This window comes from Tetrao urogallus (assembly GCF_951394365.1).
Source record: "Tetrao urogallus genome assembly, chromosome: 2".
Taxonomy (NCBI): Eukaryota; Metazoa; Chordata; class Aves; order Galliformes; family Phasianidae; genus Tetrao; species Tetrao urogallus.
Genome location: NC_136814.1, coordinates 94,734,250 through 94,749,075, shown reverse-complemented (window position 1 = coordinate 94,749,075; position 14,826 = coordinate 94,734,250). Strand labels below are relative to the sequence as shown.

Sequence of the window (14,826 nt, the reverse complement as noted above, 5' to 3'; positions counted from 1 at the left end):
GTTTAAGAATATAAAATACAGAACCGCGTTCTCTCCTGCCTTGGTCACACGTTCAAGGGAGTAGTTTTACCTCAATGCAGTAGTTATGCCTCCAGATACCCGTGTATTAAGGTGAGAAGACACCCCTAAAAGTGTGGATAGTTACAGTATCCCTAAATTTGCCTTTCCTGATTCAGAATATAATGCATTGTCGGTGAATTTCATTTTTATTATTCCAAAATATATATTTTTTAAAAAGTGTTATTTTTCAACAGATCCATAAACTAAGTGTTGGTGTATGGTAAACTTAAAATACCACTGTTAGTTACACTGTGATTGTGATATTTTAATAATTACATATTTCTAATTTGTCTCAGCCGTGCTGCAGAAGCGGCATGCTGTTATGTTTTAAAGGTGTTTTTAACTTGCCTATAAATGTTTTTTTTCTAATTTGTGTCTTTAAATCTGATTAAACTGTAGTTACAAAAAAATGTGAACTTGTTTTTCCAAGTTCTTTGGTGTCTGTCTGTTTTTAATTAGTGCCAGGAATGGTATCACGCTGTGTTTTAAAGCAGCTTCTCCTTTACAGATTACCAAACATTACACGCACTTACATTGTTACTTGGGGTATTCTGTTTAAAAATTGCTTTCATCCCATGGGGCTTACATACAAATATATACATGAAATAGTTTCCCAAGTCCGGCTGCGTGTTAATTAGGAAATGTCCTTACACAACATGCAAATCTCCATCTCAAAGCTTCCTGCTACACTGTGCGGCGACTGCAGTTTTTTCCAGCTGGGAGCTTCATAACTACCAAATCACAACCAGTGCTTTGAACAAGCTGTTTATTGAATTGCTGACTCCAAAGAAGCAGGATTAAATGCGTCCTATGTGTGTGTGCTTCTTTTGCTGTTTGAAACTTCACTAAGAGGGCTCCGCTATGGTAGTTGCTGTTGGCGGATGATGATATTTTAAAACATATTCCTCGACCTAAAGTCTCTTTACCATGCAGATTAACATAGATTTATGGAAAAGAAGGTATACTGGATGCTACAAGTGCTGCTCCCATGACTTCTTGTCTAATACAGACTCACTCCCTCTCTTCTCTTCATCAGGTATTAATGCTTCAGAACAGACTTTTAAATGCCAGTGTAATTTGCTGAACGCGTCTTTACAAGGATCTGTTTCTGCAGGTGGTCCCACCTTAGAGCAGCACTTAGAGCACGTGTGCTGCTCTCTGGAAAGACCCCACTGTATTAATGATATTTAAATGCTGTGTTCAGACTTTCCCTTTAGGAAGCTGTATTGTGGGGGATAAAAAGCACTCGCCACTTCAGCACAAGACTACAGATACAGCTGGAGAAGCTCCCGTGACTTGTCATTCCAACCAGAACTGAGATACTGCCATGGAAATTGCCTTCTCAGCTATGCGTTCACAATGGAGTGGGTCACAAGTATGAAAATCATCACCATGAACTAAAGGTTTATGACTGCATCTAGTGAGAAACATTTGAGCTGATGAAGACAAAATACAACTGCTGAGATTTACTGGTACACCCAATTATTCTTACATTGGAAAACTGTGACTCCATGCCTTAAGATACTGAAGAAAATGTCCTGATTCAGAGCATCCTGGAGACACAGATATTGTCCTATGCCAACAGTTAACCTTAAACTGGCCCAAGTAGCTTCCTGATAACAAAGCAGGACGTTTTAGTGTGTAATGCAGTTTTAGGGGAAGATATCTTTACCCTAACTTAAATTAGAAGTGGAGACGTGTACCCTCAGTGGGGTTTGCAGTTCTTCCTGGGATGGCTGTGTCTAGCAGCAAAATAATTGTCTCCATGTGGGTTATTCGTTATCTTTCCAAACTCAGTAACCAGCAGTAAAGAGAATCTCTGCATCTTTATTGTTATTCTGCTGACATAAGAAACACTTTCAAATATGAATCAAGTGTGAGATATACAACAGGCTCTTATGACTTGTACTTAAAGCAGTTTTCCCAGAAGGTTCCCGATGGGATTCCTAAATTATTCGCTTGATAATTAATAACTTAATTCATTGGGGAATAATTCCATGGCAGATTTCCCTTTGTTTGAAACATGTTGGCCTTCATGGCAAACCTTATTTCTGTGCCCCCAGTCTGTGCTTTAAGTCTCTGCATCTCTGCCCAGAGAGTCCACCTCATAACAGCCTTTTCCCATCGTAATGCTTTGGTCAGAAGACAAAAATAAGTTTTTTGATCAATTTAAGTTGAAGAAGTTAGAAGAAGGAAATAAAACAGTTCAAGCATTATAGTAATTATTAGTAGTACAATAATAGGATTATTAATTATTAAAGCACAGAAAAAATCTATAACAAATTATTTCACCGAGTCTCATTTGTTTCTGGGCTGTTAATTGAACTGATGTTAGGTACTGGTTTGAGATACTGTCAGATATTTAAACCAATACCTTCTAGGTGTGCAAAGGAACTTAATTACTTTTTTTTTCAAGTAGGTTTTGATGGTATGAATGACATTACTGCAGAATGCAGCAGTCTGTCAGAGGGGGGATTATGAATCCTTCCAGTCATCTGTCGTGAGTTCTCATGTTTCTCCCTCTTTCTCCATAGGTTTTGTTGGGGTTTTGTTTTGGTGTTTGTTTAATGAGGTGTTCAAATGGCATAAATCCCAAGCCCCAGAGGCCACTCTTACTGTTAGTGATATGATGAGTTTTAGAACATAAAGACAAAAATTCAAATGGGAAACAGAGCACTCCATGTAAAATTAAGATTTTTCTAGATTGCAGCTTGAACCTCTCATGGTAACAGAACCATATTACATCGTCTGTGTGAATTCACCAATGGGAAAATGTTGCTCATGTAAGGGTAGGGTGTGAGTGGAAGAGCATGAGACAGAGTTCTGCAGTTCCTCTGCTGAGATCAGCAGGCACGAGCATGTCAGGAGTTGGGTGAGCCGAGTGAAGGGGGGAGAAGGTGAAGTGCAGACAGCAGTGCCTTCCCTGCCTCCCCATCACCAGGACGCAGAGGGCCCTTGCACGCAGGAGCTGCTGTTTCTGTTTGTAGTCATGGGGTGAGAATATAGCTAATACCTTATGTGTGGAAAAGCTATGGTAAAAGAATAAGGATTTAGATTATGATGATATAAAGTGAGATTAATATACTCTGAAAAACAGTATTTTGTTTGAAAGTCCATAGATATCATGATGCTCAGTTTCTTGAAACATCAGGACCACTCCTTGGGCATGAATTTAAGCAGTGCAGTGAATGCTTTCTAGCTCAGCAGTAACTGCAGGGATTTGGGATCTTTTCACATCTGCTGTATAAAGGAGAATGTGCTTTAGGCCTTTCACTGCTCCCTGTTTTTCAGCTAAGCGTATCTTTTGGTGCAGACCTAAGCGGATACAGCTTCTGATCTTCAGAGCTTCCTCACTGTTTCTTGTATTAACAATTTTTGTGCATGTAAGGTACTCATTCTATCTGGGTATGAAGAAGTTCTTAATATAACTGAACTTCTTTAAGAGGTCACAGGAGGAACTTGCAGTCACTTTATGGTTAAAGGTATTTAGGACATATGGGAGGCACTGTGCATGTTTCTGCAGGAGGCTAGCAATTATGTTTCTACAGAGGAATGGAAGATCTCAGTGTGGTGAAGATTGAAGTTGACACTTTCACCCTTGGGAACCGGCAACCTCAGAAACATGACTGCATCCGGGTCTGGGACCCCAGCACAAGGACGACACAGAGCTTTTAGAGAGGCTCAGAGGGCCACAAAAACGATCACACTGTGGAGCACCTGTACTATGAAGAAAGGCAGAGGCGGCTGGATTTATTCAGCATGCAGAGGGCTCTGGGGAGACCTCGCTGGAGCTGTGGGTGCCCCATCGCTGGAGCTGCTCAAGGCTGGGTCGTGTGGGCCCTGGGCAGCCCGAGGTGGAGGGGGGCAGCCAGCCCGTGGCAGGGGCCGGGCAGGTGGGCTGTGAGGTTCCTTCCAACCCAACTGCTCTGTGATTCTGTTTTTTTGCCACCCCAAGTTTAAGCTCGCGTCTGTGCCTGTCGAGGGAGCTGTTATTACTGCGATACGGAACTGAACGAATCCTGTAACCAAACACGTCTGTGGATTTGGATAGTCCTGGGGACGGCTTTTGACAGCCACCACACAGGTTGTACGCAGAAAGCACGGACTGAAGCGCCGTCAGAAGCGTGGTGATGAGACCCGCTGCAAGCATCGCGGGAAGCCGCAGCCCCGAGGCCCAGCGGCGGGCTGGGCACAGCGGCTGTAAGGGAAGGCTGCGGCGCTGAGCGCGGAGGTGCAGTGCTCATCCCGGGCCGCTCCCCGCGGCAGGGCGCCGTGCGGTGGGTGACTCAGGCCCGCCAGGGCTCCCGGGCAGGCTTTTCCGAGCTTCGTGACGATCCGTTTAGAACCGGTTATTAACGCTTATTAACGCGCGGCCCCTGCGGGGCCGTTCAGCGTGAGCGGCGCCCGCTAGCGGCGCCTCCCCGTCCCCGGGCAGGGCGGGGCACGGCACGGCACGGCACGGCACGGCACGGCACGGCCAGCCCCGCTGCCTGGGGGCGCGGAGGAGGGCACGGCTCGTCTGAGGGCGGCGGGCGGTGCCGTCTCCCCTCACGTGACCGCCAGGCAGAGGGAGGCGGTCAGAGAGAGGCAAGATGGCCGCCGCGGGCGAGGGGAGATGAGCGGAGCTCGGAGCCCTGGTGTCCTGTGACGGCCCGCTGGGTCGGGGAGCCCCCGCACGGCCGCGTCCCGCCGGCTTCGGGGTGAGCGGGGCGGGGACGGAGCGGAGCAAAGCTGGGGGGAGGCGGGAGAGGCCGGAAGGGCTCCGGCTGCCGAACAAAGGCGCGGGGCACGGCGGGGCCGGCGCTGCGGGGCCGGGAGCGGGCGGCGTGCGGGGCTCGGGGGTGGCCGTTAGACTCCTCCCGGGAGCGAGGAGACGGAACGCGAAAGGAAGGCTTTGTCGTCAGCTCCGGGTGCTTGGGAAAACGCTCGTGTTGCGTACGGAATGGATGTTTATTCTTTGTTCTGCAGTAGCGGCTATTTAAAGTAACTCTGTGATTGAGAAACGTGCGTCTGGTCAAAACACGGCGCGCCCGCCGCCTCCGAGCTGCGGCCTCCGCCGCTGACAGGCGGCAGCCCCGCTGCGGGCCGATCCGTGCCGCCGCTGCCTCCCTGAGCGGCCGCGCTGCTCCCGGCCGGGCCCTGCCGGGGCCAGCGTGTCGGGCATGGCAACCCTGAAGCGGTGGTTTGGAGGGCCGAGCGCGTTCTATTGTACAGGATAAGTTTTTGTGTGTGTGTGTTTGTTTTTTTTCTGGAACACCTCACTGTGCATCGAGCGCGTTCTCATTCTGCCTTAGAGGCAGAGCAGTTTCTCTGCTGAGGTGTAAAGCCCGTTGCCAGCGTTGGGATTTAACCTTCACTCTGTATTGTCTTCAGTAACGAGTCTCATCCCTACGGTATTTGGCACCTGGAGTGTTGGTTGGGTAAGTTGGGATGGTTTGCTTGTTTGCAGCTTCCCCATATTTCCTACTCTCTAGAGCTGGAGAAGTGATGGGGGTGCAGGTTGTTTACAGAAGCTTTCTTCAGGTTTCTTTCTTCCTCTGGCTGCTAGAAGTTAGTATTTTAGAACCTCGTTTCAGCTGTTTCAGAAATGTTATTTAAGTGGAATCTTGGCAGTCCCAATAGAAGGAGTACTTAAAGATATCAATCGCTTCATGTCATTTTATGTCTGGCTTGTCAGCTATTCCGATGTTTATTAAATACGTATGTTAAGTAATAAGGTGTCGTGAAGGATTGATAATGCAGTTGAGAGTAACGATGTTTCTATAAATCAGCAAATTTTTGCAGTCTTTCCAAAGCAGTGATAATGTGTGCTTCAGTGCAGGAGGGGAGAGGTGGTTAATCCAAACCCAAACGGCTTAACCCCTGTGCAAACGTTACCTTCACCTGACCCTCTGTGCTCTGAATACATCTTGTCCTCTCTTGGTTTGTTCTCTGTGTCCAAAAGCACTGGGCTGTGCCATCCCTGGGCATTGTGAGCATTCCAAGCTCAGAAAGTTGGATTGGGAATAAGTAAGTTTGTTGGCTGAGAACTGGCTGGCATTAGTGGGGGAAATCAGAGTGTATCAGTTTCCACATAGGTTCTTGGATTTAAATGATAGAAGCTCAGGATTGTGAAAATACTTGCTCTGTGTCTGAAAGCAAAACAAATGCTTTAAATGAAGCATGTTTATGACTGTCTATGTATTGGGTGCTTTGAGGATTGGCAGGGATTAAGTTCTCATTCTCTCTTTTGGAAAAGGAAGTGCTGTTGACGTTTGTGTTGGCATTGTGCATTTCTTGCTGTATGACCACATGCTTCAGGAGCCTTGCTTTTGGAGAAGTGTTGTGCTTCAACACAGAATGACCTTATTTTTCTAGCCATGGCCACAGTCTTGATCCAAAGCATTTATGGTAATTTAAAAGAAATCTAAAGCATTGGAAGAAACCCCGTCTTACTGCTGAGCACCCCTACAGTCTGCATAATTTCTGTAACAGTAATTAATCTTATTACATAGTAAAGTGGGCCTTGCTTATTGGGCTCCACTTGCGCTGAGTTACTGCTGTGAGTTAAAATACCACACACAAACTTCAGCCTGATTTCAGGCATGTTTGTTGAAGCAAGTAAAAAATGAAAATCAGTTATATTTTTAGAATGGATGTTGCTGTTCTTCTCCACAGTCCTTTCCTAGAGCCTGTGGTGGCTTTGATCCTTAGGAGCTCCAGAAGCCTTTCCTGAGAAGTGCCATATAAACGCATGGGGTATGAAATCCAGGGTGTTTATGTTGGATTTCATTGTTCTTGATTTGTAAAGTGGACCGTTACCTGTTCTAAGAAGGGCGTGCTTTGTGACAGTGAGGCGTAACGAAGACTGGTAGTGTCACCCATAGAGATGGCTCACCCCAATGGCTTTTCTCATGTACAAACAAGGAATATTAACGTAGGGTTTGCAGAAGCAGCTCCAGGTGTGTGTTTTAGAGCGTTGTGCTGTGAGCCAAAGGTTTCGGTTGCACCTGAGGGCTCATGCCAGAGGTGAGGCAGCAGCTGTGCATCCGTGATAACTGGGAGTTCCAGCAGCATTGCTGGAGCAGAAACTTATCTGTAAGGCAGTAGGGCTGCCTTTGCCTTTTTGAATTAGAGCAGTGAGGAACATGAAGCAAAGAGCTCCGCTTTGAAGCGGAAGGACTGCTGAGTTCTTTTTTTTCCTTTTCACGCCAGCTGAGAATTTACTGGCTGAACTTTGCTTGCAAATGCATTGTGCATTCTCTGTAAGACGTGGCTATTGTGTTTAGCATGTGATTTTAAACATATCCTCAGTTTACTGTATGTGGAAAGTAGGGTGAGAGCTGAGGCTGCAGGAAGGAGCTGGGGTGCTGCTCATGGGTAGTGGAGTGAGAGCGAGCGGCGAGTTGGGTTGTGTGGGCTTCTGTCAGGATGTGTACAAAGGATAGAGGGAATGTGAATGTGAACATCGAGTGGCATCTTGATTACCTGAGAAGCTCTGCGCCATTGGCACAGGGCTGGGAAGTCCAGATGGGTTGGGAGGGAGGCTGCTTCTGTGGCATTTCTGTAGCTAAAATGACAGTAAGTACTCAAGTGCGGGTACTGAATCCCTGTAATCACTCTGCTTCCCTTCAGTCTTCCACTTTTGGTGTGCTTTGGTGTTTTTTTTCTTTTGTTAAGTTTGCAGCCTCTCAATTAGCTTTTCCTCCTACCAAAAACAAAAACCCACAACTCAAACAGCAGAACAACCAAACCAATTGCATGCTCACAAGGCTGTGCTGCTGCTTACCTCCCCCTGCTCCGTGGTACTGAGCTACGTGCTGAGCACACCATGCCTTTTGGTTTCTGACTTTTCTTGTGGGAGGGGCTGTGTGTTTGTGCAGCGCCTATGGAAACTGGGTGTTGTGTGCCAAGTCTGGGCTTCTTTGGAACAGATTTGAGGTTTGGGTCTTAAATAGCATCTGAGTCATGTCGTTTGGTTCATGTATTTTGCTTGGCGCGTGGAAGTCTGGAGCATGGAGAGCTCAGGTGCCTAAATCTGCTTTGGAATTTGATCTTGAGATTGCAGCCTGGATTTGAAGCCTGGGTTTAAGGGTGTGATTTACATTCCTGCTTCTCCTCTCTTCTCCCTTTGTTCTGCTGTACCTACAGTTTATGTAGCTTCACAGCAAGTCTTCTGTTCCTTAGTGCTGTCTCTTAACCAAGAGCACTCTCCCATCTTGTGTGTCAGTCGACAGAAGCCGTGTCGTGTTTGAGTAGGAAGATGACAACGTGCATGTCTGGATCAAGTTGCTGAAAACTTGCTTGATAAATGGTGCTCTTCAAAGTCCTGTGTGACTGTAATTGAGGTTATTATCACTGTTTGATAATGTTAAGTGGTCTCGTTGTTGTGCTCATCTCCGTAAGGGTTGCACTGTACACAACTAGTGTATATGTTGCATGTATCTGTAGCCGTACAGGTATTCCCACAGTGTTATGTATGCAGAAACATTTATGTGTGTGAAAGACTGCTGTGCGTTGCATTCATAGTTCCCATTTGGCCAGAACCTAAAAAATAAAGAAACTTTTGTTGCTGAAACCTAGAGAAATTATGCAGTTGCCTTTTCATTATAATGCAGTGTTTGATCTCTAAAGTATTTTATTTAAGAGACTAATGGAGCTTTGTACACGACTACTGATGTATTGACGTGTACAATTTCTGTTTTATAATGTCAGAATTAACTCATAGCCTTTACTTATGCTTTCTTATTATTTTTTTAATACAGATAAGCTTTGTCACAGAAGCATTCTAAATACTGTGTGAAGATGGCAAGTCTGATGAATCAGAGTCTGCTGACCTATGCAGAAGAAGGAAATGTTCCTGCTCTGAAAGCACTGCTGGAGAAATGCAGGGACGTAGATGAGAGAAACGAGGTAAGGTGGATTTTGAAAAGGTTGTTTCATACTGCAGCTTTTTTTATTAAGTAATGAGTAGAATCAGTGAGACCATGCTAGTAAATATAAAAATATCAGCTTTATTTTCAGCTGTTTGCTTACCTTTGTACAGACTGAGCGCACAGTTCAGTGTCTGTGAGCTCTTCAGCATCCTTAGTTGTAATTGTTTTCTCAGTGTTCTTCTGAGCTGAAAAATGCAGATCTGTGCTTAGTTTGTGGATGGAGATGCTATCTGCAGCTGGGAATTGTTTCTAATTTCACAGAGGCAGTTATGTGTACCTCATGGTTGAGCTCATTTCATGGTTAGATCAAGGTGCTCAGGGACTTAGCAGAGAGAAATCTGGAAGTGCTAAGGATGGAAGTCCTGCGTCCCCTCAAGTCAGCATTCCAATGCTTAACCACTCGTTGCTTAGAAATGTTTCTTCTGATATCTTTGCATTGGAGAAGGTAATTTCTGGACACAGGTATGGTTTGCATCAGTTTCAAACCCATGAGGAAGGTTTGCACTGGGGAAACTACACACTGTTTATATGCATCAATATCAGGAGTTTTGTTTAAATGTTAGCTCTTCTTTGGAATTCAACAGCATTGAGCGCAATTCTGTTTCTAGTTTTGGACTTGCCAAGACCTTCTCTTCCCTCTCCCAGGAGTTGGGTAAGAACAGAACTACAGAACAGAATGCCTGCCAGCCCCAGGGGGGCATGTCTACAAAGACTGCTGGCAAGGCAAGGCTTGTCAGTGCCAGGACCTCCCTGGTAGCATTGACTTGCCTGAGGGTGAGCTCTGGAGAATTAAGCCTTTCCACTGCTTCTCATTGGCAGCTGGAAACTGGGATCTGAACTTTATAGTCTTCAGTAGTTTGGGGCCTTTTATTTTTTAGTATATATGCATAATTTGTGTCACTTCTCAATGCATCGCTTTTTACGTGTCGTTTTAATTGCAGAATGGCCAGACTCCACTCATGTTGGCTGCAGAGCAAGGCAATTTAGAAATTGTCCAGGAGCTTCTCAAGAAAGGAGCTAATTGCAACTTGGAGGATGCAGTAAGTATTAGCACTGTGTGTTGCAGTACCTAACCACAGAGGGAGAAGAATGCTGAACGCTGCTGCTGATATATATATATTTTTTTTTTTGGTAGGGAAATGGTACTGTAAAAAGGAATTACAATTATAGTGTTGGCTGTCATTGAAATGAGAGGACAGGTGAAATAGAGCAATACTGCATCAACAGAGTTGATATCCAAGTGATTTTTCTTGTGGCATTAGTGATGTGGTTTGTTAGGCTTGTTTTTTGTTTGGTTTTTGTGTTTCTCAGTAAATACTGAGGGAGAATTTAGGTTAAAGGATTATTGCACATGAAAGCCAGAACAGAGATAAGTAGAAAAGAAGGCCTTCAGCCACCTGAAGTAGCAGCAGAAGGAAGTCTGATCCCCCTGAAGCAAAATCACAGACAAAAGAGGCAGGGCACTGGTCGAGACTCCCCTGTACGTTAGCTCCTTGGGTGCTGGCATTCATTGTATGTGGAAACGGGCCACCCCATTTTCTGTGCTGCTAGTCACTGTCTGCTCCTGGCCAGCAGTTCTAAGTGACTTTGCATTATTCACTTCTTAGGTTTTGCTTCTCCTGTAAAAGTGTTAAGAAATTAATCTGTGGTGAACTGAGGAGTGGAGGCTGATAGGAGAGGGGCGGAGATGATTTGCAGTCTGTAATTCCAGTTGTATAACTGTCAGGGTACTTACAAGTTTTTATGTGTTATTTTAAAAGATAACTTTAAAGAAGTTGTGCGTTTTCTGTCATGCAAATTTACACTTGAAAAACAATGCAGTGGTTGTTACAATCTTGTAGTATTAAGCCAGTATTGTAATACTGAATATCGCTTGTTATTTTTCCTTTTTTAGGATAACTGGACAGCTCTAATTTCAGCAGCTAAAGAAGGACATGAAGCCATCATAGCAGAACTTCTCAGTTATGGTGTCAATTTGGAGCATAGGGATTTGGTATGTGTTGTCCTGTTGTGAGACTGAAAGATTTTTGTATTTTAGTGACAGGAACAATTTAGGATGTTAGAAATGTTCAATTTATTAAAAGCATTGATCTCTTATTCTTCTACTATGTACTGTGTCAATGTTGCTATAATGGAAAATATTTAAATGCTGTTATCACAGTATCACAGTGGTTTTCTTGTGTGTCTCTCTTACCATTCCTTGGTTAATATTTTTGTAAAATGTTACTCCTTTAGATTAGATGTTAGGAGGAAGTTTTTCACACAGAGGGTGGTGATGCACTGGAACAGGTTGCCCAAGGAGGTTGCGGATGCCCCATCCCTGGAGGCATTCAAGGCTCTGGGCAGCCTGGTCTGGTGGCTGGCAACCCTGCACATAGCAGGGGGTTGGAACTGGATGATCATTGTGGTCCTTTTCAACCCTGGCCATTCTGTGATTCCTTTTCAGAGGCTGCCTCTTTGTATCTGCTTTTAATCAGTGCAGCTGTGATGGCCCATCCAGCAGTCCTTGTCCTCAGTATGCTGGCACTTGATTTCATTTATTTTGCTGAATTTTTAATGTGGAAAAGTGAAGTCCAGTCCACCTGAAGAATTGGAGAAATAGCTTGCATGTTTAATGAAGAAGGTTAGAGTGCTTGGTTGCTAGTTTGTAGAGCTACAAATGTCTCTCTTGACAGAAGTGAAAGCTGGATACCCCTCAGAAAACTAGTTTTGTTCTGCTTAAATTGGGAAACCACTAAGAGACTTCAAGTGCTTCCCTTAATTGCGATTTCACTCTGAAGAGTGAGGCATGCTGCCACGTCTTGCTTTTTCCGAATATTGCAATGGTGGTCACTCCTGCTTGGCAAGCACTGTGTTTCTAGGCCTGTGTCAGTCCGAGAGGGACCTTGACCTTGGAAAATATCTACTAGAGAGTAATAAAAATTATGCTTGTAATTAACAGAGGCATTGCTTTAAAGTTAGCTTTGGTTACCTGACCTGACACATGCCTAAGATGATGAAACCTCTTTGTTTCCGTGTTTACAAACTGAAATGACCACATCTGTATGGTTTAAAGCTAATTGCTCTTAACTGCTCCCTTACAAGGACACATGGCATCTGTCAGGAAGGAGGGAGTCATTACGTAGTTACTTTGAGTAGGACATGCAGGTGTCTGTTACACAAATCAAAAGTAAGTCCTTCAAGTTGATTGATTTGAATTCTGGCCTTTTGTTTTAAAGTAATTTGTTCTTTTTGATCTGTCCAGTCGTTGGTTTGTATGCAATTGAAATTTGAGTGATGTGTTCACAGAAAATCAGGAATGTTTGAGGTGCAGTACTCTGCCAGGCTTTGCAGACGGGGAAATCAGTGTTTGCACACATGCATTTGTAATGTATGTAGGATTATAAGGTTGTGGAGTCAGTCCTTGTTACATTTCAGACTAGAAGAACGGCAATTTAAGTAACAGTCTACAATTAGCTTTCTAGAGAGTATTTTTCAATGATGGTGTCTGCTTGAATTGTGCTTGCCAGGGAGGATGGACTGCTCTGATGTGGGCTTCGTATAAAGGCCGTACTGAAGTAGCAAAGCTGCTGCTCGAGAAGGGAGCAAATCCAAACATCACTGGCATGGTAAGTGTTTGCCTTAAGAACCATCTATTTTCTGCTCCCCAGCAAGATGTTTAACATCTGGAATCCTAATCTTACCTTGATTAGCATCTTCGACAGTATAACATTAATCATTGTACTTTATTAATGGAAGTAATTGTTTTGATTTTGTATGGCAGCCACTGTTTTTTTTAATTAAAGTAATTAAATGAGTACCTCTTAGTAAGGTTCAGATCAGCAGGAGAGGAGATAATAGAGGAAATCAATAGTGTATGTAATCTTGCTTGCCTAACCATTGTCATTTTTCTGCATCTGTGTAAATTAATGGAGTAACTAATCTGTTAGGTTAGAAACAATTTGTTTTAATTGTTCCATAAGTTACCAATTGAACTAGATTGTAGAATGATGTGCCATAATTGTGAGACAGAATTATGTAGTTAGGATTTTGAAATTTATTTCAACTTATAAGCATTCTTATTAAAGAAATATATATATATATATATATATGTATATATATATATGTATATATGTATATATACATACATGCATCTTGACAGGTGGTTTCTTGACATTTGAATGACAACATAAGCAAGTTGGTGGCTGATGCAGTAATGACTGCTAAAGGGAAAACCAGTAGCCACTTCCTGTCCCATTCTGATTCTTCTTTGAGTATGGAGCTTCTGCATGGCACGATTGATCTGCAGTGTTGATTACTTAGGGAATAAAGCATAACTGATTTGATTTTTCTCTTCCATTACAAACGTGACTGTGAATTTTTAAGCCTTAAGGAGTTAGAAAATTGTTTCAAAACAGCAGCCTCTTTTTAGCCATCATCTACACAGTGTGCTAGGAAACGTTATATGTTATTAGATTTATTTTGTGTATTCCTTCTCCTGTGTGTTCATCACCTCCTGGAGTACTGTGATCAGTACATCAATAATGTGTTTGAAAAATTAAAAGCAGTATTCATCCTTGTGGTTCATCCTATATTCTTTTTCTTCCAAGCAATACAGTGTTTATCCAATTATTTGGGCAGCAGGACGGGGCCACTCGGATATAGTCCATCTCTTACTGCAGCACGGAGCTAAAGTGAACTGCTCTGACAAAGTAAGTCATGTTTTTGTGAGATTTCATTTCATTAAGGATTGGTACATTTCTTGTAAAAATGAATTGTGTTCTTTGCCTGTAATATCTTAAAATGATTGCAGTAGTTTAAATATATCTGTCTATAAATAAATGTGTCAAGTAGTTTAATGTTTGACATTATATTTTGCCTATAAGCTTAGAATTAGTGTAATTAAGTCATTATAAATGCTGGAAGTTTTTCCCTAGGATGGCTGTGAACACTTGTTTCAGTGGAAGGTATTTCTGTTCTTTAAGCCACTAGTTGCATAGACTAATAGCTTTTATTGCTAGAATCTTTAGGAAAAAAAATGTTAGTGGCTTTTCAGATTCATGTATCAATTTTTTATAATGAAGTTTTGTCTTTGTAATAGCAAATGACTGAAGCATAGGATGAGTACTAAAATGTAGAAGATACTAAATATGACAAAATGTTTTGCAATACTTTTGCAGTATGGAACCACCCCATTGGTGTGGGCAGCTAGGAAAGGCCATTTGGATTGTGTGAAATACTTGCTGCAAATGGGAGCTGATGTTGATCAAGAAGGAGCTGTAAGTAACTGCTTGTTTTCCAGTGAAAGATGGAGGCACGTACATCTGTGCAATTAACATATGTTCAGATATTTGCAAATACAAATAAATTTAACTCGGCATGCCTTTTGAAAATGCTAGTGACAGTTACAACTTTTCTGAAGTTAGGGTTGGCTGGTTTCTTTTTTTAAGTTTCAGTTGTGTGTTGTTTTATTTCTAATTAAAGCAGATTTCATTATTTAGCAATTTAAATAACAAGTAATTGAAAATACTGGTTCAAACTAAATAAAACTGAATGGAAAATTATGTAGGACAGCTTTTGTTATTTGTATGATTATTTCTGAAGTTCGTATAAAAAAAGCAAACAAGAAAACCCAACTCTTTCTGAATGGTGTTGACACCTTGATAGTAGATAGAATGAGATGGATTTCAACCAGGACCAAGTGTTGGGTCCTGCACTTTGGCTACAACAACCCCAGGCAACACTGCAAGCTAAGAGCAGAGTGCCTGGAATACTGAGGCAGAAATGGACCTGGGGCAGTTGGTCAGCGTTCAGCTGAACATGAGGCAGCAGTGTGCCCAGATGGCCGAGAAGACCAATGGCATCCTGGCTT

General features: G+C 43.2%; 1 protein-coding gene across 6 annotated transcripts in view; it reads left to right on the top strand.

Moving 5' to 3' along the window:
- Window positions 1-8,844: 8,844 nt before the first annotated feature.
- Window positions 8,845-14,826, top strand: part of KIDINS220 (kinase D interacting substrate 220) — a gene marked incomplete at both ends in the record, with an annotated part of 53,718 nt that continues 47,736 nt past the window's right edge. For 3 of the 6 annotated variants that reach the window (XM_079550784.1, XM_079550782.1, XM_079550781.1), the window contains 6 exons: window positions 8,890-8,952; window positions 9,917-10,015; window positions 10,870-10,968; window positions 12,485-12,583; window positions 13,568-13,666; window positions 14,135-14,233. In XM_079550784.1, coding sequence (XP_079406910.1) covers window positions 9,935-10,015; window positions 10,870-10,968; window positions 12,485-12,583; window positions 13,568-13,666; window positions 14,135-14,233 — 477 coding nt within the window. Of the gene's footprint in view, window positions 8,953-9,916; window positions 10,016-10,869; window positions 10,969-12,484; window positions 12,584-13,564; window positions 13,667-14,134; window positions 14,234-14,826 lie in introns of all 6 variants that reach the window. The other 3 variants (XM_079550780.1, XM_079550779.1, XM_079550783.1) reach the window with 2 other exon arrangements.